Source organism: Drosophila subpulchrella, chromosome 2R, assembly GCF_014743375.2.
Source record: "Drosophila subpulchrella strain 33 F10 #4 breed RU33 chromosome 2R, RU_Dsub_v1.1 Primary Assembly, whole genome shotgun sequence".
Lineage (NCBI taxonomy): Eukaryota > Metazoa > Arthropoda > Insecta > Diptera > Drosophilidae > Drosophila > Drosophila subpulchrella.
The window spans coordinates 3,197,266-3,222,166 of record NC_050611.1 but is presented as its reverse complement, the minus strand read 5'-3'; the positions used below and the strand labels follow the sequence as shown (position 1 = coordinate 3,222,166).

The following is a 24,901-nucleotide window of genomic DNA, read 5'->3' as shown; positions in this document are numbered from 1 at the left end:
CTGTCCCGATTGCGAAACTTGAGTGACAACTGCGGCAGAAACAATGTCGACAAAAAATGAAAACAGAAGGAAAGGGTCAACAAAAAAGAGGTGAATTGAAAGAGTTGCGAAGGGAAGTTATTAAAAAGCGATAAACCCAGAGCAAAACGCATTTGGCGAATTGTTGAACACCTTGTGAAGACGTTCCCCTCCCCTTCCCGGGAATTATGGAATTCTTATGCTAAAATAATGGACCCACAACCGGCTGAAGAGCCTCCAGTCTCGAGCCACCAAGTTAGTGGCTCATCGATCAGTAATAAATTTGTTGCGTACACCGGGGGTACAGATCAAAAAAAAAAAAGAAAAGAATATGGAGCGGGAGCATGTCGCGCGTTTGTTTTATTTCTTTAATTCATGAGCAGGATCGGTTTTGAGCCAACTGTTCATGGTCCGGCGAGCGAAGGTGAGGTGCGTTGGCCAACTGTGCGTTAAGTCATTGAAAGTCAATAATATGTGCACCCCACTCTTCCTACTTTCATTGAATAGTAGCGCAAAAAACAACAAAAAGCACAAAGAATACCGGACCCCCAATCCCGTTCATCCGGTTAGAAAAGAGTGAAGTGGAGGGGCAGAAGTCACTGTTCCCGGACAAAGTCACGGTTGCAGTTGCAAGAGTCACAGGAGCTTGCCGTATTATTTATGACTTGTGCCACCACTTGGCTACTATCTGAGATTTGTGTTTTCATTAATTATGCAAGATTCCTGAGGGGCTTTCATACAATATCATTTCATTTCGTTTCGTTTTTGTTTTGATTCGGGTCGGGTCGGATTGGGGATTGCCTTTTTTCGGAATGATAAATAGCCCGAGATTAATAAGGCGCCTGGCTAAATGGCGTGGAAAGCATTCAAAGTCGACGATTATGAAATTTGGCTTCTTATCTGATTGTGTTTCTGGGGTTAATCGGAATGAAATCATTAACTCAAGAATATAAACTAATTAAAAATGTATTCCTACTCATATTTATTAACCATGTTCTTACCTCTATCGACCGCTCCCTCAACCTTTAGTAGTAAACACTCATTTTGTTGATTGTATTCAAATTTTTTTCCTTTTATTTTATTTACTTTTTTTGTTGGATTTTCTGCTTTGCCTTTTTTCAATTTGATTTTCGTTATCCTAGTTTGTTGAAATTTGCAAAAATCGAAGTTTAAACAAAATAAATTCTAACTTTGTTGTTGCTTTAAGTGTTTGTCAAAGTTTGCGTTAACTATACAAGAAATATCGATTATTAAACGTTACCAACGCTGATTACGAATACCAATATATAATTAAGTGTATATTTATATATATAGTGTATATATTCATTATTGTATGTGTCTAAATTGCTGATATGGGATGCTAAACTTACAAAATCAAATTACGCCGAAAAAAATGGTCTCGAATGCGCGATATTATTTTGTTTTTGTTTACAAGGTGTTTTAAGCTTAAGAATTATATTTAAACGTTAAACATTATGGTAAAATTAAATTAAATTTCAAAATCCTTTGCGTTTGTTATTGTTTTGCTCACACAGAAACACAGACTGCAGTTTTGCTTAAGAAGCGGTTTCAAAAAGCCCGACCCAAAGTCAAGCATTGTATACGAGGCTGCCGAGAGAAACGATCCGGGCTTTCCTTAGATCTTCCAAGACAAAGTTTATACATTCGCTGAAGGTTCTCTTGGTCCTCCATCGCCATGTGATGTTTAGAACCAGTAAAGATCCTTCGACGATTCCTGTACTTGCGCCACCTGCGCTTCCAGACCTGAAACATACAATAGGTTTAGACTGTTAGAACTTAATGTAAACATGTGATTTGTTATTTGGAAAATAATATTCTTAACGTGCTGAAGTTAGTTCTGACTTGTTCCTTTGCAACCCATGTTTCGATACCATGGTCGAACTGGATTCGTTACTATCGATAGGTTTGTTAACAAGATATGACACAACATACCAAATTGATACTGACAATGCTAACAACGTAGAAATATCTATTATTGCTATACACGTAATTACAAATCGAAAGGTATTACGGAGGTTGGTTTTAGAAATACACATAATCTTAGACCCCTTAGTTTTGCTTTTTATGTTTGTTTCATTATTTTGGAAGGGAAAGTCGCTTGCTGCTTGCATATCTATGTCTCCCTCGCACACTCATTAGCTGAGAAACGGATATCTGATAGACGAGAAACTCGTCAATAGCGTTGTCTAAATAAATTCTCTAATAAATATAAATTAAATATAAACCATTTTGTCTTTCATTTCTGTGAGTAATTTTCACGAGGATTCTTATCGATGCGTGTGTGCCGACCGCTGTTGTACCAGTGGCGGATCCACGGGGGGGGAAATAGGGAAATTTCCCCCCCCTTGGAACCACAGAACCTGAAAATGCATGCACTCTGTAATGCATGCATATGGTTGACTTTTCAAATATAACCACTTTGTTTACCTAAAAATTGGGATGAATAATTTTTGTTTTATAATTTGTACTGTATTTCTCTCGCAATAATAAGTTTGAACCCCAAATCGAAGAATAAGTTCAATTGCCCCCCCCCCCCCCCAATAATCGTCTCTGGATCCGCCACTGGTTGTACACTGTCTGTGATTCGGCGTAAAACAAGCAGAGCTATTTCCTATGGTCACTTAAACAACAACTTTTCGTTAGCAATTATTAAAAATTCGACTAAATGGACTGTTTATAGAGATCTAAATAAAGGGGACCTCTTGAGTAAATAATACTGCTATATTCGGATATTAGTTTGGAACATCAACCTTTAGAGCACTTTTGTATGCATCGCAATGATGTCAAATTGTTTAATGAACAGACATAGTATTATGTCTGTTCATTAAACAATTTGACACCATGACATTATATTACTGTGATGAGATCGCTTATTTGGGAAAACAACAACTCTAAAAATTATAAAACATAACCCAGCTGGTTGACTCACCTGCCATTGTGGGATAGCTGGAGTACTCCAGGGCGTGGGCCGTCGGCTGGTCGTGGTGCAGCCTGTAAGACACGAGAGACCGGAGAAACGAGAGGTCAGGACCCGGTCTGTGGGGCAAGGGCGACCCTTGGAGGGACCGACTCACCTGGATCCGTGGCTGGCGTACTGCTGGGGCAGCCTCAGAAGACTGCCGTACTGGGCCATGTTGTGGTGGTAGGCGTGGGCGTGGGCGGCATGGGCGTGGGCTGCGTGGGCATAGGAACCATAGTGGGCCGCATGGGGGACCCACGGATCGGTGGCGTAGCCGGTGTCCGTCGCCGTGCCATACAAGTCGCTAACCTGCAGATAGATATCCGATCGGATTACAACTTATTTACCATGGAGTCGGCGGAGAAGGAGCAGCAGGATCGGAGGCTCCTTGAAGTCGTAATTGCCTCACGTATTGCCGGTAATCGGCTTCTGTTCTCTGGGCCACTGGCATTGTTATTGGTTATGGGACTTGGCTTACCTGGTGGTGTGTGGGCGCGGGTATGGGGTGCACGTAATTGCTGTTCCAGAACGACGGTGGGAAATTGCGATTCGACATCGGGCTGCTGCTCTCTGCAAGCACAAAATGGGGGAATCGTTCAAGGCATATGTATACACAAAATGATAATGGTTCACGAATTATTGTTTAATCGTGCTAAATTTACCGAGACATTCAAGCGTGCAATCGAGAGGCTTTTATTGTGCATATTGTGTTCGTAAGACCACTGGACAAACTGAATACCAATGAGGAAAACCAGATATAAGAATTTTACTCAACTATTTAGAGATAGGATCTCCGAATTTGTAAGCTATATTTTAGATATTACATTTTAATATGATTTTAGAAATGTTTTTTAGGCCAAAAGCCGCAAACGGACAAAAAACTATCATAATATCTTAATAGGTATTTTTTTAGATATCAAAAAATGTCAGAGCTTCTCTAGAGGATTTGGCGAAGGATCTTCAGTGTTTTTAAATGTTCTAATCCCTTGACGATTGAGGTTGCCAAAGTTGTCCACAGCTTATATTAATTCTTTTTGGAATACTACGTTCAATCTTAAACAAATGTATATTTTTTCCACTGTGTAGATTCAGCTAAAAATCTAAAAATATGTTTGTAAAAGAAACCATGTAGTTCTCAGACTGTTTCCAATTAAATCATCTTGTTAATGGGAATAAATAACCGAGGAAATATTTTCTCAAGAAGCAATCGCTTGAATGAGGTGTTATGCTATTGCCTCTAGGGGCAATTTCCATTCACTTGCGGCAATGATTAACTGGCGAACCGGCGTACGAGTCTTGGGGGATTCTGGGGCTCGGTTTCGGGATTGGTTAGGGACTCTCCTCGGAGTCCCAGTCTGAATATCCATCTGCATTACCATCTCCATCTCCGCCTCGGTGGCGGCGCCATGGCCTGTTGCAAATAACTGAGCGGAATGTTTTCGGTTGTCGTCCGTGCTCGTTGTCGCGCTGTTGTTCAGGATCATCACTTGTATTAAATGGTTGTAAATCTACGCGTTTATGAAATCGCGCGACGCCGCCAACCAGCGGAAGGAGCAAGAAAGACATCTCCATTATGTGTAATGGAGCTCCCTCAGGAGACCGGGGGCCCAAAAATAGCAACTGCAATTGAGCGGCAGGAGATACCAAAAACTTGCATAGGCTTGCATTTGCGTTGACAACATTCCAAACTCGATTCGAGAGAAAAATATACAACAACTGGAGGAGTTTTGGGGATGAGGACGAGGACGAGGACGCGGACGAGGATGAGGACGAGGCTGGAGGATGTGCTTGTGGGGATGTGTAATGTTTGTGCTTGGCTGCCGTCGCGATTCGACAACTTTGGCCGGCACGTTGGCGAGTGTGCCCTGCATGCTGATGACGTTGAGGATGTGGATGTGGATGTGGATGTGGATGTGGTTGATGATGATGACGATGCGGCTGGGATACCGAATACTCGATACTGGATGCCATGCCGCGTGCCTTTTTTTCGTCCCAGCACAGCCAGAGAAGTCGTCATCATCCCATTGCCATTCACTCACTCGCTCAGCTGAGGCCGTGGAATTCCCATTAATGTGCAAACAAGCAGACTGCCAAAGATATTTCTACTCCAGCTCCTTCAGTTAGCATTTCACTTTCGGCGAGGGGCTTCAAAAGCGAAAGCCGCACTACCTGTCTCACCTTTCACCTTTTGGCCTAATGAAGAGAGCGTGGCGATTTATGACCCGATAAGGTTCGATCGCCAACGTTGACACAAAAATTATTACTGTACAGAGAAAATTAACTTGGCCTACAAAACTATGAAACTGCTAGTTTTAAAATACTATAGAAAATACTAGAATACACTTAAGGTTTCTTTCAAAAACAATATGGTCTATGGAACAGTTTGAATTCTTGTGTAATGCTTCTAAGACGCAAATTACCAATAAAAACCATGAACAATACCAATAAAACAGTAAACCTTATTACATCATTAGGAAATTCCCAGTCGGTTTCATACCGAAAGTTCTGTCCCATATCAATTGTCATTTTTTATATACTTTTAAAGCTTGAACCGCCATATGACATCAAAAATCTTTGAAATATGAAGACTTTGAGTTAATTAAGTGCAATAAGTTAAAACAAATATCTGGAATTTGTGTAAAAGTAGTCTAGTTTATGGAAGTTAAACGTACTTTTTTCAGTGTACACCTGCAGTTCTATCAGTATCTGCAGACGTATCTCAAAATGTATCTGCATCTCTATCTGTTTCGGTTTCAGTTTCTGTTTCAGTTTCTGTTTGCGTTTGTGTTTCGGAGAGACTGTTCTCCTGCCTGCAGCGGGTGCCAAGGAATTTTAAATCGAATTCTTTGGGCATCTAATTAAATGCTCCTCGCGACGAAAAGAAAAGGGAAGGCTGCCTGATGAATCGGGTATTTTTTGATCGAGAAACGTAACGAAACGGATCGGGGAAAAACAGAGAAAAGTGCAAGCGTGCCGTTGCTATCTCATCATCTTCTGCGATGCCCTCTTTCGGTTCGTTTTGTTTTTTAGGTTTTTTTTTAGTTTTTGTTGCTATTTTACTGTGCGGAGCAGTTAATTGAAATGCATTTTAAAATCGTAATGAGGAATCTATGCGGCATTCGGCATTGCCACCGTCCGACAAGAGCAACAACTACAACTGGCTACCAGAGCAACAACATCACCATCGACCGCATCGCATTCCGGCGACATTTCATAGCACATTCCAACTAGCAATATATATATATCTGTGCATATAGCATATATAGACTCGGCACATTGCATTACGAAAAAAATCTATATAAATGCTGAATAGTTTTAAGCGCACAAATGTAAATGTTTGACTGTGTGCGCGCTGCTCTCAAATAGACAAATGACCAAAATGAACTTTAAATACCATTAAGCAGACATCGAAAAGGGGGAAAAACAAGAGGCGAAAAGTAAACAAATTTAAACAAAACCATTTCGATGTTTACTTTTTGCTCAAATTGTATTTTAAGGGACAGTTCTATAATGGGCAATGTGTGCCACTGTGCAGCAGTTGGCAAAAAATGCCACAAGCACCCTATTAAGATGGGGACTTTCAAAATCGCATCACCCTACTGCATTTGGTGACAACTTAAATATTGGCTTTTTGAGATAAAACGATAAATACTTTATAATTTTATCGATAACTTAAATCTTGATAAATTGGGATATGAACACTATTTTTCTTTTTGTAGAAAAGTTTATATTTTAAAAAGTAAAACACATTTGACAAGAATATATTGTAAACTTAGATCTAAGTAATTTATACTGAATACTTTCATAATTTATCGTGTAATTGAAAATTATTTGAATTATTTTCAAACTACCATAAAATGGAAATACAAACCAGTTAAATTAAATCAGTGAACAATAATAATCCAATCTATTTTCTGTTACAAGCTTGTGTTTGCTTATTTGTTGGTCAATTAATTTGCTCCAGGAAACAGATTTTGATTTAAATTTCGGCAAACCAATCACCGTAAATTCGTAGTTAAGCAGCCTGCGGAAAATTTCCAATTATCGTATAACGAATGGGGGAATCGAATGGAAACTGAATTTTCGCACAATCAAAGTGGTGGCATTTCCTCAAAGCAGGCGGGAAACGAGGCAATCGGGGGGAAAATCGAGGAAATGGCAGCCACAGAAACTCAATAAAATCCCAGGTTTAACTGCAATTGGCGGTGTGGCAAAGGAATACACCACAAAGTGCTCCGTCGGTGCGACGGGTGGCGGGTTGCGGGAAATTGGCCAGTGGGCGGGACACGTACGGAACATTAGCATTTCGGGGGCTACGACTGTCAGCACCTGCTCAGCATTCAAATGCGGGATAATTGATTGATTGAGCAATGGGCACAAATTAACAGAGCCGAGGAGATGATCATAATGAAAATCTTCTCTTGACAAGGCTAAATTCGTTATGCCTGAGCAAAACTGCATCAGGGCAATTAAAATGAAAAACAAAAACCAAGTGAAAAACGCAAAAAACATACACATGTTGGGGTATTTTTATACATATATCGCATGTACACTCGTTTATATAGTATGCAGCAGATAGACGGACAGGCAAAACAGACAGGCATGAACAAACGAAACGTTTATCTTCATTAAAGGAGGTAATTAATTTTGAAATCGAAAGAACAAGCGAGTGGCAAGTGGCAACTTGATTTATTTGTTTTATTGTGCGCCCGTTTTTGGTGTGTGCTTGTGAGTGTTCGCATTCACAGACATTTCACAAACTTGCGGAGGGGACAAAATAAAGTGGCATCTTAAAGTGATTCTATACTATAACCGTGCGGCTGGCAGTGAGTGGGACTAAAATGTAAATATTTGGAATAGTTTTCTCAAAAAAAGAGGGGTTAAAACGAAGCCATTTAATGGGAATTATAATTTACACCATATTTTTATTGGAATTTATATATCAAAGGATTTAAAGTGTCATTTAATAATAAAAATAATCATTAGCAATAACAAGAGATTTTATTTTATCGAGTTTTTTCTTTTACTTTAAGAAGATGGACGCGATAGGAACATATTTATCTATCGATTTGTGTTAAATACTTTTCCCTCCGTTGAGAGGGAGCTGCATATTTTCCTAACCCTATTCTAGCACTCTCAAAGTTTACACACATTAACCCACATTTTCTGTATCGATACAAGGTCATCAATCAAGTTATGTGCAGTAGGAAAAATTGTTCACACATTAAACCACTTAACACACTGAAAATTCTGTAACTTTTGTGCAATTTCCAGCCATCTCATTCTTTCCCACACACTAACACATTCCGAAAGGCATAATTTGCCCGTTGTAAATTTTCCGAGAACATTTTAATAACTTTGCTGGAACTGGTGGCGTATTTTCACCTAATTATGCCCCCATTTTGGGGGACAAGTGGGGCAGCGCCGCAAATCGAGGCAAACACGCAAACTGACAGCCGGGACAAGTACATGACATGAGCGGTTCTTTGATCACAACTCGGCGGAGCCACAAATGAGTCGAAAAAAGAGGGGGGAGCCTGGAGAACAAGCTGATTATCCTCCTACACTACCACAAACAGAAGTTTGTTTTTATACACACCGCGAAATAAATATATTTAATCCAGCAGATTATCATAATTTTGACACCAAGAGTCAACAAAGCAGAGACTGGTTGGCATTTAAAAAATAATCTTTGATTTATGGTGTCAAATATATGTGACTGTGGTAGGCAAAACAAAGAACCAATGTTATAGCACATAGAAAACGAAAATATCGCAGTTCCATTTTTAAAACATTCCTTTCACTTATAATCTCTTCTACAGAGGCTTTGGTTTAAAAAATTTACTGCTGGCGCCAGATCAGGAATTTCTAATTCAAAGATAACTAATTCAATATCTTATTAATTTCGATATTGGTCACTTTATAATAATTTATTCCGAGCAGAACATTAACTTTAATATGGCGCCCAAACAGGGACCAATAGGATCTAAAGCCCTATTTCTTTTGTTATGATACAGTTTTTCTGATTCATATTTTTGATCACTTACCTTTAGCATCCTTGTTGTTATAGTTGAGGGCGCGGGAGAAGTGCTCGTCCACCTGGCTGGCCGTGTCGCCTGAATAGTTGGTGAACACAACGCAGGAGGCCGATAGATACTGAGCTTGTCCCTGGCCACTGCTGCCCAGTCCAGCACCTCCTCCTCCTCCACTGCCCATGGGTGCCTCCAGGGTTGGCAGATTCTTGGGTATTGCCCCCGTTCCGCCGCCATCGCCCCCGCCCCCCGAACCCGTTCCGCCCGCTGAAGATGGACCGCCCGTCGCACCACCGCCCCCATGCAGCGGATGGCTGTGAGAGTGGGCGTGGCGCGGGGAGTCCGGACCGGAGGAGCAGGATGATTCATTATGATGCTGATGTTGTTGGGAGCCCACCAGGCGTGCTGAAAATTCAGAGGAAACGAGGGTGAGTGGAAAAACTATTAAATAATCGCGAAATAATGGCGAGTATCCAAACGGGAAAATATGATATAATTTATTGAATGCTAACTGGTTTGGAATGCGAGTGCCTCGTCTGAAATTTCAAGAATTTTCAAATTAATTAGCTACGAATGTGCGATGGCTATCTGGCTCTTCCTCACTATGGCTCTTTCACTCGGCTGAATTTCATTGTGCTGCCAAAAAATAAATGTTATGCAAACACTGACATTGACAATATCAATGAACACGCACATGAAAAGCAAACAAATCGAAAGTTTTGAAACGTAAAAATTAGCACGTGCACTCGAAATTTATAGCTGATCCATTTCTGGAGCCCTTACTTTCACTTTTACCTTACCACCTTATTATAGCATTCAAAATAACCTTTAGATATAAACTTTTTTTAATGTACTAATAAACGAAAATTAAATACGATAACTTCTAGGGGGATCTTTAAAGTTAACTGAATCATTATATCAATTACATATAATGATTGTCGAGACATTAACATTCCTCCTCAAATTACATTCGTCAGTAAATTAAATGAATTATCTCTTGAGACTTACGATATGATATGAGACTAAAAATATTTATATGGAAATAAAAAATAAAACAAAATAAAAAGAATTCTCTATTCGACGGCCTGTTATTCAGCTAAAGGGAGTTCGAGGGAGATGTAGATATGCGAGCAGCAAAGCGACTGTTCACAACATTGCACACCCCACAACAGCGCCACCTACGTCGATTTCTTTATATGCATATTACTTTTTAATGGATGGTCCTATTTGCACAATTTTTGACATAAAGATAGATATTAATAACCATCACAAAATTGCATTCACACTTCTTGCGGGCGTTAGGGTGGGCATGGCACTTTGCTGAAATAAACATGTGCTGTCTCAGAACCTGAAGAATCTGCAAGAATTATAGCTTTTATAGTTTCCGAGATTTCAGCGTTCATACGGACATACAGACAGACAAACGAACAGACGGACTTGCGGACATGGCTAGATCGACTCGGCTGATATACTTTATAAGGTCGGAATCGCTTCTTTCTACCTGTTAAATACTTTCCGACGAGTCTAGAATACGCTTTTATTCTACGAGTAACGGGTACAAAAACCAACGATACACCTATTATCTTTTGAAGTACTTAAAAAAACGTGGCTTTGGTATTTAGGTAAATTTTTTGAAACTGATTTGTTAATATAACTTTGTTTTTGAATACGAATCCCACTTAGTAGAATGGTATTCTGTGCCGACTATAAGTAAAGATGAAAAAAAGAATGACCGAATATGATTTTATAGAGCGGAATTTAACTTCAAGTCGGAACCTAAATTTAAAAGGAACTTAGTAATTTAAACTGTGTTTAACTTCTGCATTGTTTTAATGTGTTGTCTTATTTCGACTGATCCCTCTATGGGGATTTTGCTTAAGTGATCCTAACTTACCTTCAGCTTCGCTGCGCGGCACGATGAGATCCTCTTCTTTGGTTTGATGCGTATGCGTGTGTGTGTGCGAATGCGGGTGCGTGTGTGCGTGGGCGAGGGAGTGGGCGTGTGAGTGGGCGTGCGTCCTGTGCGAACTGTGCAGCGAGTGTCCTGCCGCTCCACTCAGCACAGGACTCATTCCCAGGCCGACGCTGCCCACACTACTGCTGCCGGGCACAACATTGCTGCCGAGCAGTCCGCTCGCCGGTCCGCCGGCCAGGCCCCCCAGTCCGGCCAGTCCACCGCCTCCGATTCCGCCGGAGGAGCTGGCCTGATTCGCTGCAACTGCCACTGCCGCCGCCGCACTGTTGTGCGCCGCTGCTGCCACCGCCGCAGCGGCATTCGCGCTCACCGAGGGCGGTAGGATCGGGCTGCAGGGCGAGTGGGAGCTGCCGGAGGCACTCGATGAGGCGGCCAAGTTGACGCCCGAGGACGAGTACAAATCCTGGTTGAACTGAAAGTGTGCAAAAACATTTTAGTTACAAAATCATTATTGTTTTTGGTGTTTTAAGAACAGTGTTCAGCTTTTAAAATCATATGCAAAGAGATTTTCTAAGTCCTTGCAGATGGTATAATAATTTCAGTCAGAAGTTTGCAGCGCAGTGAAGAAGACGTTTCCGACCCACAAAGTATATATATTTTTGATCAGCATCCGTCTGTCCGATTCTACGCAAACTAGTCTTTCAGTTTTAAAGCTGTCGGGATGAAACCTTCCCAAAAGTCTTATTTCTATTGCACGTACTATATAAGTCGGCCGAATAGGACAACTACGCCCCATAGCTCCTATAAGAATGATACCAAACTAGTTTTTTTTTCAATCTAAAAAAATAACAACTTCGGTGTTTTTATACATATTACCTTCTACTCTTGGAAACATCATTCTTTAAATATTTCAGTATTTCAGAATTAAAAAAAAATTAGACGACTTTATCATAAAGTTGCCATAGGAACGATCGGATAATTAATGCCAAAATAATACAAGTTTCGTTTTCGGTGAACACATACGGTATCAAATTGAAAGGGAACATTATCTTAAAATTTGTGTAACTAGTTTTTAGTTTTCTAAAATCGAAAAGCTCTGTACATACAATGCTCCCACGGAAACGACCTTTCTTGCTATTGTTCATTTTTATTTAACGTCAATATGTTAGTGTTTAATTGGGTATACTTATATGTATAGGATTTTATATAAAACCAGAAGGAACGATATAGTTTACTATCAGATACCAGCTAATCTGTTGACCAATTTCAAAATAATAAAAATAAATTTCCAGTCAATTCTATTGGCGCACGATAAAAGCGCAACCCAGTGGAGGGCACTAATACCACTGACCCTGCCAACACTTTTTAACTAAGTTACTCATAACTTTAGAAAAGAGATAACCAATATAACCGGCTTTAGTGTATACTAAAATAAAATCCGCAGGAATCTGTTGAATCTGCATGGCTAATCCCAATCTTTTATACAGACAGACAGACGTATTAAGAAGCTATATACAATACTTTTACTCTACGAGAAAGTAATAAAGTTATATTTTGAAAGTTCAATATAACAAATTTAGCTTAAAAGCTAAAATACATTTATGTTAAATTATCATAGTACATAAAAAAAAATAAAACAGTTTAACAATTTCATAAAAATTTGAAATTATGACCTTGGCCATAAACCCAACCCATAAACCTACGAACAGTTTCCAACAAAATGACTAAAAACCATAAATGGCTTTGTTTAATTTGGACTACATATTACGTAATTTGTCCTTAACAATGTCCATGTCAAAGGCTAACCCTACGCTTACAAATAAATTGAATTATGAGCTAGCAAGGATGTTGAGCCAACTGGGGCTGTTAGAAAATATTCAAAAATGTGAGTCACTGTTTTTTGGTGTAGGTAAAACCATTTTGAATTTTACAAGAATTACTATTTCAGATAAGTTTAAGTTTAGATAAAGCCATTCAGAGTACTTACACAGCTATTGAAATTTGTTGTGTTTAATTATACTACACTTTTTTCCATTTTCTCGACTTCAATCAATATTCAAATAGTAGAACTAGCGTGTACAATTTCAAGTTCTTCAAAGCTTGGTATAGCTCTGAACATGCTCCCCCTTTAACCATATTGCTGGATATTTAAGTGGATATTTCTAGCAGATTCCCGAAAGGTTGGCGGGCAAGTAATGAGTTATGGGACGCGTTGCAGCAAATTGAAAATGACACAATAAGAAATTTATGATGATGGAAAATGCGAGTGAGGCCATTAAATTTACGAGCGTTTGGCGCATATTATCACGGACTCGGGCCAAGGTTGCACCGCTCCAAATGGTTGGATGGAATGGAATGGGATGGGTTGGGTTAGGGAAAAGGGGCTGTTCGAGGTTAGAACTGAAATAGGAGAGCGGCCAGAAGACGATAATCACGCCGCAATCTCCTGCTTAGCGGAGTGTCAAACATAATGCGGCGCTGGCGACGATTTACGAGCAACACCTTCGACCGCCCCCCTTTACGATTTCCCCTTCTAATGAGCCCATTAGTGGCTCCCTACTGAAGATAACCCCATGAAACTCGCTTCCCTGCCCGCTACGCCACATTTGCTGCCGAAAATCGTTCTAAATTTAAGTATAAACTTCCAGCCAAGCGAGGCGAACCCCGACCCATTCTCCATCTCGTAGGCGCATGCCAATTATGATCTCGTGTCCTAGGGGTTAATAATGGGTTAACCGGGCACGAACCATTTGAAAGAGTGCATCTTGGGCATTGACAGCGGCCCTGATTTACGAGCGGCGTTGAGTATCTTGCAGATACAACAGCTGGTTGGCTGTTACGAGGCCACTTAATTAGAGAAAAGAGCTGAGTCAGCAGAAAGCTGCTTGCTAATAGATACAGATACAAATTGATTGAGATACAGCTGCGGCGAAAGGTGCAGCATCACAGGCACTTGCCGCAAATATGTGGCAGCCAGATCATGTATCTGCATCTGTCACCTGGCTTAAGCACATAATCAATGCGTTCCGCCTTATCGGCCAACACTATCAGCGACGACAGTCCAAATTGGAGGCGGGATCCTCGTCCGCGAATCGCGGATCCCAAATCGCGGATACCGAATCGCGGCCAAGTGCAGTAGCGTAGGAGAAACAATGCGCAGATACAAAAAGCACAGCCGCTTTGTATTGGTACACTTGAAAATACCTCAGCAATTTGTGAAGATAATTTTTGTTGAATAAGCAGTAGCTTAAGGTTCTAACAAAGAAACTTCTTTGGAAATATTTGAGAAATGTTTGTTAACCCAATTCGAACTTTTACGTTGAAGAAATCATTATAAGATCAAATAAATAGTTGTTGATTAAAAAAGATTACCAATGTTCAAGACTAACCAGAATCTAAAAATCTAATAACTTATAAAATCTATTTTTGATCACTTAGGACTAAAATATGTCGGAAACTGTATAAAGAATACTAATACTCTTTGATCCCAAAAGATAAAGTAAGACCGGAAGGAAACTAGTAAAAGTCTCGAGTATCCTATAGAGATGGAGGGCCAGAGGAAAAACAAACTTAGTAATATTATTTTCACTTCAAAAAATACCTATTTAAAGTATAGAGGACTGGTGTGTCCCGTAATTGTATCAGATCAACCTTCGCTTGATGTAATTTTCACCGTGTATTTGGTTTCGATCCGAATCGGCTGCAGTGTTATTAGCTGCAGGCGATATGTCGGTTATGCCGAGCAGTCAGACCTTCGATCACACGGCATAAATCACCGGGGATCGGCAGACGAACCAGCGACAAAATTTCGGGGCCCAGAGCTTTTTTTTCGAGCTCCCAGGTTTATCTGCGATCGGTTGACAAAAGGCCCCAAGGATCGAATCGGTATGGTTATGTTATGGCGTTGGAAGCGAAGAGAGCAAGATCGGCAAGAACTAATGGCGATACACACAATAAATTAACCGAACGGTCCAAGGTTTTTGTTTGTTTATTTGTTTTATTTTCTTGGTTATTTTATTTCTTTTTTGTTTTTTCGGCTGGCTAAAGTGTCGAAAGGGCGGACGAAAATTGTGCGTTTTTGGAACGAAATAAACCGGTCATCCAGCTGAGGCTAAAGCTGCTGACTCAATCTGCGATTGGCTTTGCGGAGGAGCAGAAAGGAGCCCAATATACAGCGGAGGGTTTATCGCGGTCCCTCTTTATGGGCATGCAAAAGCATAGAATCAGAATCGTGTCGTATCGGTTACTTACATAAAAGGCCAATTTCGATTTGGTGCCGCGGCCTTGTATAATTGGAACTTGCGACACAAGAATTTCTTTGTGCCCCAGCGGCAACGGCAACTGCCTCATGGATTTTAGCCGCAGAGCCTCGGCCTTTTGGGCCATGGTCGACGGGACTCGACGGTCAGAGTTTTTGGGCCTGGACACACACTCGCAGTGGACCAACAGCCCTCGCGATCGTGAGAACTTTTCTGTACTTGTCACAGAAATCACAGCGAAATCTTCGAAATCAATGTTAGCAAAAACCGGGAGAGGCGAAACAAAGCCAACATTGACTCGCGGAATTCCTTGAAATGTTTCCCTTTATTTCGCCAACTTTTTTCCCTTTTCGCCCGCTTGTTCTTTATTGTTTCGGGTTTCCCAAATCGATTTGCGTTCTGCGTGAATTCTTATGATTTGTTAGAAGCGTCTAATTATTCAGTCGAGACCGGGCCGAAACAAATTGATGTGGAGGCAACAGTAGCTGTTGGCCTTGGCAAGCAGTGAAGAGAGCCATCAATCAGCCGGGGATGTGGGTCCTAGCAAAAACCAGCATGACTCATCATCGGTGCTTTCCCTTTTTCAAGTTGTCCTCAAACTTGTTTTACAGAAGTGCGCTTTTCGGTTAAATGGAAACAAATAAACAAGAATCTTTACAAAACGTTTTCGTGGTTTTCCTTTATGGCCATTCTGTGTTTATGCAAAGCGAGTCGTTTTATGTAAAGCTACCAGTAATTTGGTTTCACATTTAGGGGATTCAAGTTTAAAATTGTGACACATACAAGTTTTCTAAATTTTATAGGGAGCCAAAAACGTACGAAGTATCAAATTATCATCAAATATTATATTAGTCTTGGAAGAAGAATTCTATATTAGCTGAACTAAAGTTATTTTTACCTTCTCTACAAATTAAAACCCCGTGGTACGTGGTAAACTTCTACCGCAAACGCTTACATCTGATTTGGAATTAAACGATGAATGAGAATTTAAAGTTGGGAAATTGTTGACACCTTTTTTACGTGCATCGGCCACTTAAACCACTTCGCCTAAAGCTCAACAATTTCCTAGCCAAAAATGTCGAAACAACAAATTTTGACACCAACAGTTTTTGTTCGTCGGTTTCAGCTTTTTTTTTGTATGGTGTTAGTTAATACTTCGAATTCAAGAGATCAACCAATTTTAACTTTTTCATTGTCTATAACATTCTATAATAAAAGTATTGACCTTGAATGTTTCATAATGATTTTTACTCGGCTTAGATTGGAAAGATAAACATTGAGCTTCACTTGATCGGCATAATATTTAATTTTCCTAGAAGGTATTAACTAATTCATTACCCAATCATCCTAATCTCAATTCATCATATACTACTAATAGACATTAAAAGCACGACTGCATCGATAGATTTAAAAATTTTTTGCTGTGCCGTTAATATACACAGACTTTTATATTATTTTATTCATAGTCTGACCTCGTTCTAATCAACTCTTCTATTATAACTTATTTTATAGATACCTGTTCGGACTGTACCCCTTCCTTGTAAACTATGGGTTTAGTATAGCGTTCCCGATCCTAAAAATATTATATATTTTCGGTCAGGATCACAAAAGTTTTTTTTATGATTTGCTATAAAAATACATAAAGGATTTTCTAAAAAAATGAACAATCTAAAAATGGCGAGAAAACTTAGTAATTGCTTTTATAACAGCCATGCACCACACCAGCGATTACTAAGAATTAATTGAACTTGGATGACCAACATATGAAATTACTTTATTTTTAAAGCAAACCCCTCCTCCTTAAAGTTCGATTCCAAAAGAACCACTGCTGACAGCGAAAAGTTTTTCGAGTTAATTCTTAAGAAGTTTCGTTTTTTGGGATATGGGGCACTTATTTCGACAATAACCAAGAAATAGGTGATCGATAACATAGTGGTACAAAAGTAGTTAAAACTTCAGAAGAGGAGGTCTTAACAAATAATTAAATCGCATTATACGAAGGAAACTCGCGGTTCTCTATCACAATATAAGTAACTTATTTCTAACAAGTAAAATTAAGGTACCAAAAACTGTTATTTTTTAAGAGATATATTGGTCTCACAATAACTGGTTTTTAACTTGACCATAAAAGTTTATTGCATGATTCAAATATATCAATAAACCTGATTGCGTTTTTAGAAAAAAAATTGCTCAATTAAAAAATACCTTTAAAAATACCTGCCACTATGATCCCTGATTAAATTTAATTGAAAAAACGATGATAACCTTTTGTTTTGTACTTTATATAAATATAAAATAAAATATAAATATAATTTTGACTGAATGGTTCCATTTGATAAGTAGATTGGTATTAATAACCATAAAAATCATGCATTGTGCAGGAACCCCTAGAATCAGTATGCAAACTCTCCAGCTCCTATAGTTTTCGAGATAGCGGATACTTCCTTCTGCCGGTTACATACCGGCAAAGGCGTCTAATATCAGGGTCGCTGAAAAAATTTTCTTAGGGGCCAAGATTGGTATGGGGGCAATTGATAATATTGTCCTCCTGCCGGGAACCGGTGTCCCTGTCTACTAAATATTCACCCAAAAATGAAACTTTTTGTAATTGTCCGATCAATCGACAGATCGTACGGTTTTGCATACCAAGATTTAACATTTAAAATGTGAAAATCAGTGTGGACGGCAGTACACGTAGTGACGAAGCGCACCAGGAAACTGTGCGAAGGCGACTACTATATATCCGCAGAATTAAAAATCAGCTGTGACTGTCTAACAGTAACGAATGATGCACCAATCGAAAGGTAACGCAAGAATTAAGTAGATTGCAAGTTCTGATGTACAATTTTGCGACAAAAAATGATTGTACATCCTACTACACTTTCTAAAATGTTTTCATTCGGTACGCTACAATAGAATATACCTTTTTATGCAAGAAACTTAAAAATGTCTAAATTTTATTATACTTTCTCAAATGGTTTCATTCGACACGTTTAATTAAGAAATATTTTAAGTGTTTCGAAAAATATTAGACTATTATATAAGCAAATTCCTGACAGTTAAGGAATAGTTTATATTGGATGAATAACCCTGTTAAAAAGTCCAGTTAAGTTAATATCAGTGGGTATTAATCCTCCTTTTTTAACTTTATGATAACTTGGATAGCTTGCGCTGAAAATTACATAGGATTGTACCCCTCCTTAGTTTAAAAAAAGAGACGTCCCCAATTTTCCCCCGAAACTCTTCCGACGGGCGGTGGGTGGTGACCAATCGACCTGAATGGCCTTGCAGCAGCAGTACTCACCCTCTCATACTGGTAGAACGATCGACTTGGTCCAGCGCGCCCGTACAGATATGGATAGTAGGCACCGTACATAACTTCGGGGCAGGACACTGCCATTGTCGCAGTGGCAATCGCACTTGCAACTGCAACTGCCACTCACTCACACTCACTCACTGTTTTTGCGGTTGTTGCGATGAATGGTAGTTAAATTGGTATTGTCACTTGAACGGGGAATTGTGATACCAATACCCGTGGTTCGAATTGGATTTGAAATGGTATCGGGGTTGGAATTCTCTCTGGGAGTAGCGGGGAGATTGGTTGGGGAGGGGAGGTTTAAAACTTGGAGTAATTATAAAACCGGCTCTCAAGTCAAGGCGTGTTTTTTATTTTTTGTAGCAGTCGTAGTATTTGTTTCTTTTGTTGGCTGGCGAAATTCCTGGAATGAAAACTCCGGTCGGCTAATTATATTTACATATTGTAAAACACCATCGCGTTTGTATCAAGAGCTATAATTGCTTTTCGTCTTTTTTGTTTATGTTTCTGTTTAATTTATCTTTGTTTTTCGCAAACTTCTTTCTATGCATTTGCCATTCCCGTTCGTGGGTATTTTCTTTTTCTTTTGGCTTTCGTTTCTGCCCCTCGTCGCTCCTCAACTTTCTTCACTTGCTTCTTTCTTCTTTGTTTGCTTGTGCAGGCAATTGCAATTATCATTTCCACATTGTTGATTGCTGTTAGTCGTTGTTTTCTATTATTTTTTCAGTTTTTTCTTTTTTATGCGGCCATTCCCTTTGGCGTTGGAACGTCAATTTCGTTTCTCATCCGCGTTTCCGCTGAAGAATTGCCAACTGCAAGGAAAATGGAGAAAAGTGCAGGAGAAGGCATTAACAATTTGCTAATTGTGGAAAGAAATTCAGAGCTGAAAGCCAATTTCTGGCATTTATGTAAAAACCTTTACTTTACTTTAATGATGGGATTACTCGAACCATAAAGTGTGTTGCAAAGTAATTGCATGTAAACAAACAATGAACAAGGATTAAATATGGCCATAAAAACTTACGAGCGCAAGCTTTCACATCAATATCGAACGTTAATTATCAAAATAAACACGAAAAAGTGAGGTATTAATATATTTTGTTTAGGATACCACACATTTGTAATATTTAATAGTGTGTAGAAAGAGATAACGAAAAACTGATTGGAATTTTCCGTCGGTACATAAAAATCCAATAAAAAGCATGTTACACACAATATGATATTTAATATTAACGATGTAGTTTTCAGAACTATTACTATTAATTTAACTATCATTTACTTAATATACATATGAATCATCTTATTAATTATAATCATATTCTAATTTCGATTGAACCAGTTTAAAATGATCGATTTCTTATGATTCCATTATGGATAAATGAATAAACAAAATCCGACGGCAATATTTAAAGCTTTTAAACTTCCGTCGGACCTTAAAAAACCTTCAACACCTAAAAAAATGAGGTTTACGTCAGTTAACTAAGAGATTCTAGTTTCTCTTATGTTGAGAGCCTTAATTCAATATAGTTTATATTAAAGGTTCAATAACACTGAAATCTTTTTGGTTTGATTGAATTTTTTGATTGATGTCTAAGAAGACTTCAATGGATGGAACACATTTTCAGAAAGATTTTGGTGTCACCCTTGAACAAAGATCTTTTCAAACTCCAGATCTTCTTATAGCCTAGGAAGACCAATGTGATCTTATTGGACCCTTCATTCGGCAATGCGAACTTACCACTTGATAATGTTAAGGGTAATCCAACAAGATTTGCAGATTTGCTTGCGTAAATCAATAGAATATTCGTTATAGAGCACTTTTTGGAAAGTATTCAACAATTTCACAACTATTGGCAAGCAATACTTGACTTTGTTTTCGTTAGATCGTTTTGCTGTCGTCGTTAATTTGAATAGTAATTAAAATGATACACGCTGCGGAATTTGCACGTGAATACTTGAGATTTTGGCGCAGTTTTTCTGCCGATTATTTTAAACCGAAAACGAGCAGCAAACATTTGGCCGGCGCACTCAATGAAAATATTTTCGCTAAATCCACAAAATGCCAAATTCCATAAATTCTTGGCGGCCCGATTGAGTGAGAGAGAGAGGGCGATAGCGGTTTAGCGGGAGCGGGAAAGAGAACGACACTATTTTGGCAATGGCGATTGCAGCATCCGCGGAAATCTCTATTTTGCAATTTCTTTTTTCATTTGTTGTGTATTTGCGATGTGGCACTTGGAAAACAAATGAACTGCACTTGCCGCGATCGCTCACTGGGATTTCTGGTATAATTTCGTTTCAATTTTCATTCGAGATTCTCGTTCGAAAATCCCGCGCGCGGCGGAGAGAGAAAAACACGGAGAGCTCCGGCTGCCGCTCAATCGGAAGAGAAAAAACAAACTGGCGAAAGGAGCGGTAAGTCCAATGCATTTGCGGGCAGCGCGGCGGCAGCGCAGTCGGCGCAGCATTGAAAACAAAATGGCAATTTCCCGGATCACGTTGTCTCCCTCGCCCGCAGCTCTTACGCTGCCAGAGCAAGCGGGACAGCTGGTGTGTGCGCCACAGAAGCACCGCCTATTTGATTGCTGCCCGTTTCTCAGCTTTATATTGTGTTGTTGCTTCCAGGTTCCAGCTAACGATGCCACATCGGTGTGAAAATAAAATGGAGTGCGTCTCAATTGTGTCCTCAAGTAGACGAAACTCCTGCTGTTTCTCTCTGATTTTAAAGTTCGACAAACAGATTGAATGGAATTCGCATTCATCCGGGGGCTTCGTCGTCCTTTTGTTCCCTTCCGTGCCTCGCCTCGCCTCGCCCTGCCTTTCCGCAATGAAAAGTATGCGCCAACTGTGTCAACAGTGTTTGCAGTGCCCCCGCAGTCCTTGTTTTCCAGCACCCCACCCCGCCCCCTCCGCGCCACGTTTCCGTATTGATAATAATCTGATTGCAAATGAATACAATTTATTGTGCTGTGTTCATTCGGCTTTATTTCGCCTCGGATTGTGAGCTGACAAGGTGCAGAGAAGTGAAAGACGGTCTACTACTCCTTTAATTGTTAGCTTAACGATTAAAGCCTGTGAAAAAATCGAAGGAAATCTCCCTACATAAGAAAGTGGAAGGTACGATACCATCTGGGGACGTAGAACGTTGTCAGATATTTCAACAAAGCCGAAAAAATTAACTTCAAATCTATTCCTTATCATCATCATTGTCATCATCATAAATAGACAGTTAATGGATACAACGGAATATATTGTGCCAATTTTCAGAAAATGAAAAAAAAACCACATTTTTTGTGACTAACTGATTTATTTCATTTTTAATGGTTAATGTTGAATCATAGTAATCTCCACTTGCACATATGAAATTAGTAACTTAACGTCTACATCAAGGTCGTCAATATTTTTATACAGACAAAAAAATTGGTTGGTAAAATTGGCCAGTGCAGATAGTTTAGTAACTATACAAAATTGTACTTTACTATTAAAAATGGTTGTATATGTATTTGATTTTGCCTTTTTACTTTTTAATAGTTATGCCACTATTAACATAGTTACGGTCACGTGATGTGTATTTTCTTGTTGCAATAGTATTGATTAACTTTCAAAAATAGTTATTCTAGCGCACAATCTTTCAATAAAAGAATGCAACAATAACTTTACAAATTGTTTATAATTCCCAACTGGGTCTAGCGTCTCGTAAACCTAGACTCTCAAGCCAATCTTTGAAAAATTAAAACTTTACTTAAAACATTTATCATACTAGCTGGAAGTGCATTTGCTTATAAATTACAGTGCTACAGTGACACTTACATATATGAATAAAAAAATTCCTTTGTCAACTTTAAGGTAAATAAAATATTAACTAACATTTCACTAACTATTTTTTTTGGTTTGGATAACTATAAAAATACTTATTTGACTACAAACCATGGGTTGGGTCCATTCTACCCATTTTTATAGGTATATAACAATTTTTTAGTAACCCTTAAATTTACGTATTACGTAAATGTAACTATTTGATGGGAACATTTGACAATTCGATGATTGGGGACCGTTTTACTATTATGTTGGTCAATTTTAAAGGTGTAAAAAATTAATTTTAGTTTATAGTTTCTTTATTTTTGCATCCTTGCTCTAGAAGAAGATACTCATAATTTAAAATTCTAATTTATATTATAATATAATTCTAATTGAAAAGATAACAACATTTTCGTGCAAGGTGTGTGGTTAGGCAATATTTATATACATTTGCGCTATTTATTATTGTTATGACTAACATATCTAATAGTTTCTACCTTTATTTAACTATTTTAAGCTTAAGTCATTAAGTTTAAATGTTATGTATTTAAATTTATGATTTATTCCCTTGCAAAGGGTAATACAATTTCAGACAAACGAAGATATTAACCTGTAAAGCGACTTTTACTTCCTACCAAAATAATGAAACACATCAATCAAAACGAGAAGGTCTCAGAATTTCGGAAATCAGGGTATTTCTAACGCCAACTTTGAAACTCTTTTCGAATTTTAAGACTTTGTTTGACAATGTTTTGTAGAAGTGTAAATTTGATATTGTTAGTATTTTGTATTAGTTTGATAATTTGGGAAAGTGCGAATGTAGTATCTTGTTATCGATAGTTACGAATCTAGTTCGACGATGGTATCGAACCACTGGATTCAAAGAAACATATCGGGACACTTCCCGACAGAAACGAAGACCGACGCATGTAAGAAGCAGGACAAGCAATTAGAAATAACCGTCCGGTTAGGAAACACCAAAATGTGATTGTTTCTGTAAAATTTTTTATATTTTTTTCTGATTTACAAAGTTTCTATCTCCAGCACTTCGGTGATTTTAGTGTTTCTATGGAAACATTTTTTATACGCCGTTCATCTCCAGTCAAAACATTTCAATTTGTATTTTGGTGTTCAGCAGTAATATTTATTTCTGCAAGCGTCTTTAAAGTTCGAATTCTGGTTTACAAAACCAAATTTTCAAACAAATTTACAAAAAGTGGAGTATTCTTCGGAACCTTTTATCGGTTTCTAAAAAAAGGTAGTTGGTTCATTTCCAATCCGATTTAGAGGGACACAGTAAAAATGGTTCTAGCGCCACATTTGAGCATGCCATCATTGGTGGTATATCAAGCATTGTCCCGTGTTTATCGCGGCCATGATTCCATGAATTAAAAATTTGTTATACGCCGTTCATCTCCAGTCAAAACATTTCAATGTGTATTTTGGTGTTTAACAGTAATATTTATTTCTGAAAGCGTCTTTATAGTTCGAATTCTGGTTTACTTTAATAATTTTCAGTCAAAACCAAATTTTCAAACAAATTTATAAGAAGTGGAGTATCTTCTGGAACCCTTTATCGGTTTTTGAAAAAAGTTAGTTGGTTCATTTCCAATTCAAATTTAAGGACAGAGTTAACTAACACGTTTTATAAAAATGGTTCTAGCGCCACAGTTGAGCATGCCATGATTGGTGGTGAATTACGCATTGTCATAGAAGACTCCCGTGTTTATCGCGGCCATGAATCCATAAATCCACCGGACTATCTCACATTTATCACCATACAAGTCGAAAAATTCCATACTTTCCGTTCTCTATAAACTTATTTAAGGCGTAATGCACTTTATCTACTAGACCTATGACTTTAGTGCAAGTGGCCCTGCTACATGTTTTCAGAACCCATCCATCGAAGCGGAACCTCCCAAGCTAGCCAAGGAATCAGTTGAAGGTTCGCGATCGGCATCTTATTTAGTATTTTTGTGAGAACTACGTTTCATCAACTACGCTTATGGTCTCTTCTTGGTAGAGTTGGACCCCAATATCACGAAAAAGAAGGCAAAAATGTTTTAATAATAGATAAGTTTTTTTAAGGACATTTTTTTGGTATCTCCGTGTTTTTAATTATATCTAGAGTTGCGCTTCACCAATTTAGGTGATATATGTTTTAGTTTACAGCTATAATGTCACCCTTTAACATTGCCGAAAAAATAATGGCTACATTGAGTATATTGTGAGCTACAGCTCGGCAAACTTAGAAAATGTAGAACCACTAATCAAGACGTGTACCACTTTAAAGTTACCGTCCATATGAACCAAACAAGCTACATTTGGACAATATCCATAGTAAAATATATTTAATTTTATTTGTCATAGCTTTGCATTGTTAGGCCGATAACAGAAAGGCGCCTGAAATAAGAATTTCAATATTGACCAACTTAAAGAGGTTCAAGCTATTCCCTGGCAGCGTTGTCAAACTTTTGTGTTTACGAAATATCGAAAATATTGGTTAAACTATTTAAAAAAATAAATATGTAATAATTACACATACTCACTTTTTACACCATTTCCATATATATATATTCTTAA

The 24,901-nt window shown here is 38.5% G+C and overlaps 1 protein-coding gene across 1 annotated transcript; it reads right to left on the bottom strand.

Annotated features, from left to right (window-relative positions):
- Nucleotides 1-1,093: 1,093 nt before the first annotated feature.
- Nucleotides 1,094-20,407, bottom strand: LOC119551594 (protein vestigial). The gene is made up of 8 exons (XM_037860995.1): nucleotides 20,259-20,407; nucleotides 18,509-19,332; nucleotides 10,925-11,417; nucleotides 9,046-9,435; nucleotides 3,477-3,568; nucleotides 3,114-3,307; nucleotides 2,969-3,030; nucleotides 1,094-1,782 (listed from the first exon to the last, which is right to left on the bottom strand). Exons 2-8 carry the CDS (start codon nucleotides 18,602-18,604, stop codon nucleotides 1,724-1,726), a joined length of 1,386 nt encoding a protein of 461 aa, XP_037716923.1. The 5' UTR covers nucleotides 18,605-19,332; nucleotides 20,259-20,407; the 3' UTR covers nucleotides 1,094-1,723.
- Between the last annotated feature and the right edge of the window lie 4,494 nt (nucleotides 20,408-24,901).